The sequence below is a fragment of the Apaloderma vittatum genome, unplaced genomic scaffold (assembly GCF_000703405.1).
Source record: "Apaloderma vittatum isolate BGI_N311 unplaced genomic scaffold, ASM70340v1 scaffold30206, whole genome shotgun sequence".
NCBI lineage: Eukaryota > Metazoa > Chordata > Aves > Trogoniformes > Trogonidae > Apaloderma > Apaloderma vittatum.
Window position 1 is genome coordinate 12,798 of NW_009722781.1, and position 868 is coordinate 13,665.

Sequence of the window (868 nt, forward strand, 5' to 3'; positions counted from 1 at the left end):
AGGCTGTCCCAGCAGTGGTAATTTTACCAGCTTTGCCTTCACCCTCGGTGCCTGGGGACCCCAAACTCACAGAGCCCTACACCGAGATTCAGCTTCGTTCTCCACGGGGATTTCCTGCAAGGGACAACATCTCCGTTCCTCTGGGGTGAAAAGCAGTTCCTTTCCCCGTGTTGGCAGGGATCAATAACAGCCCAGGTACCCAAGCAAATTCCCCTGCTGCAAGGACATCAAACCCGCCGGCGCAGGCGGTGCAGCTCTGCGGTCCCGCAGGAAGAGCCGGGGCACCGGCTGCGGGTGCAGGAACGGTCGATGAGGCCACCGGAGAGCCCGAGGGGAGCGAGGGTCCCCGCACAAAGGCCCTTTTCCTGCGCAAACGGAGCGGTGTCCTGATGGTTCCCGCCCCCTCGGGGGACAGATGCCCACCCGGAACCTCCGCTTTTGTCCCCGCTAGGGATTGCGGGACCTTTCGGCTGCTTCTCCACCGGGGCTCTCCGCTGAGAAGTCGCTCTTAAAAAAAGGGCGCTCCGTTTCTCTGACGGCGAAGCCGGGCTGCTGGCGGTTGCAGGGCTGGCGCTGACCCCAGCCATGGCGGGATAACGGGAGGCCGGGTCCACCCTTCCCGGGGCGAGCACCTGGAGACAGGAGCTGAGCCCAGGCGCCAGCCGGATATTCATATTCACCTGTAGGCGTACCTATAGGTGCATGTAAATACTTTTCTCCCGCAGACTTGCGCATGGAGAGGGAGGCGTGATCGGAAGGGAACAATGTTTTCAGCCCAGCTGGACTCCAGATGTACCTTTAGTTTCGCGGGGAGGGCCGAGAGAGCCCTCAGGACAGGGGTGCCCCTCACCCTGTACCTCCAGGGCAG

At 62.1% G+C, this 868-nt stretch overlaps 1 protein-coding gene across 1 annotated transcript in view; it reads right to left on the minus strand.

Moving 5' to 3' along the window:
• Positions 1-447: 447 nt before the first annotated feature.
• LOC104275821 (GS homeobox 1-like) overlaps positions 448-868 on the minus strand; it is a gene marked incomplete at its 5' end in the record, with an annotated part of 1,510 nt that continues 1,089 nt past the window's right edge. The window contains 1 exon segment of the mRNA XM_009871879.1: positions 448-632. Coding sequence (XP_009870181.1) covers positions 448-632 — 185 coding nt within the window.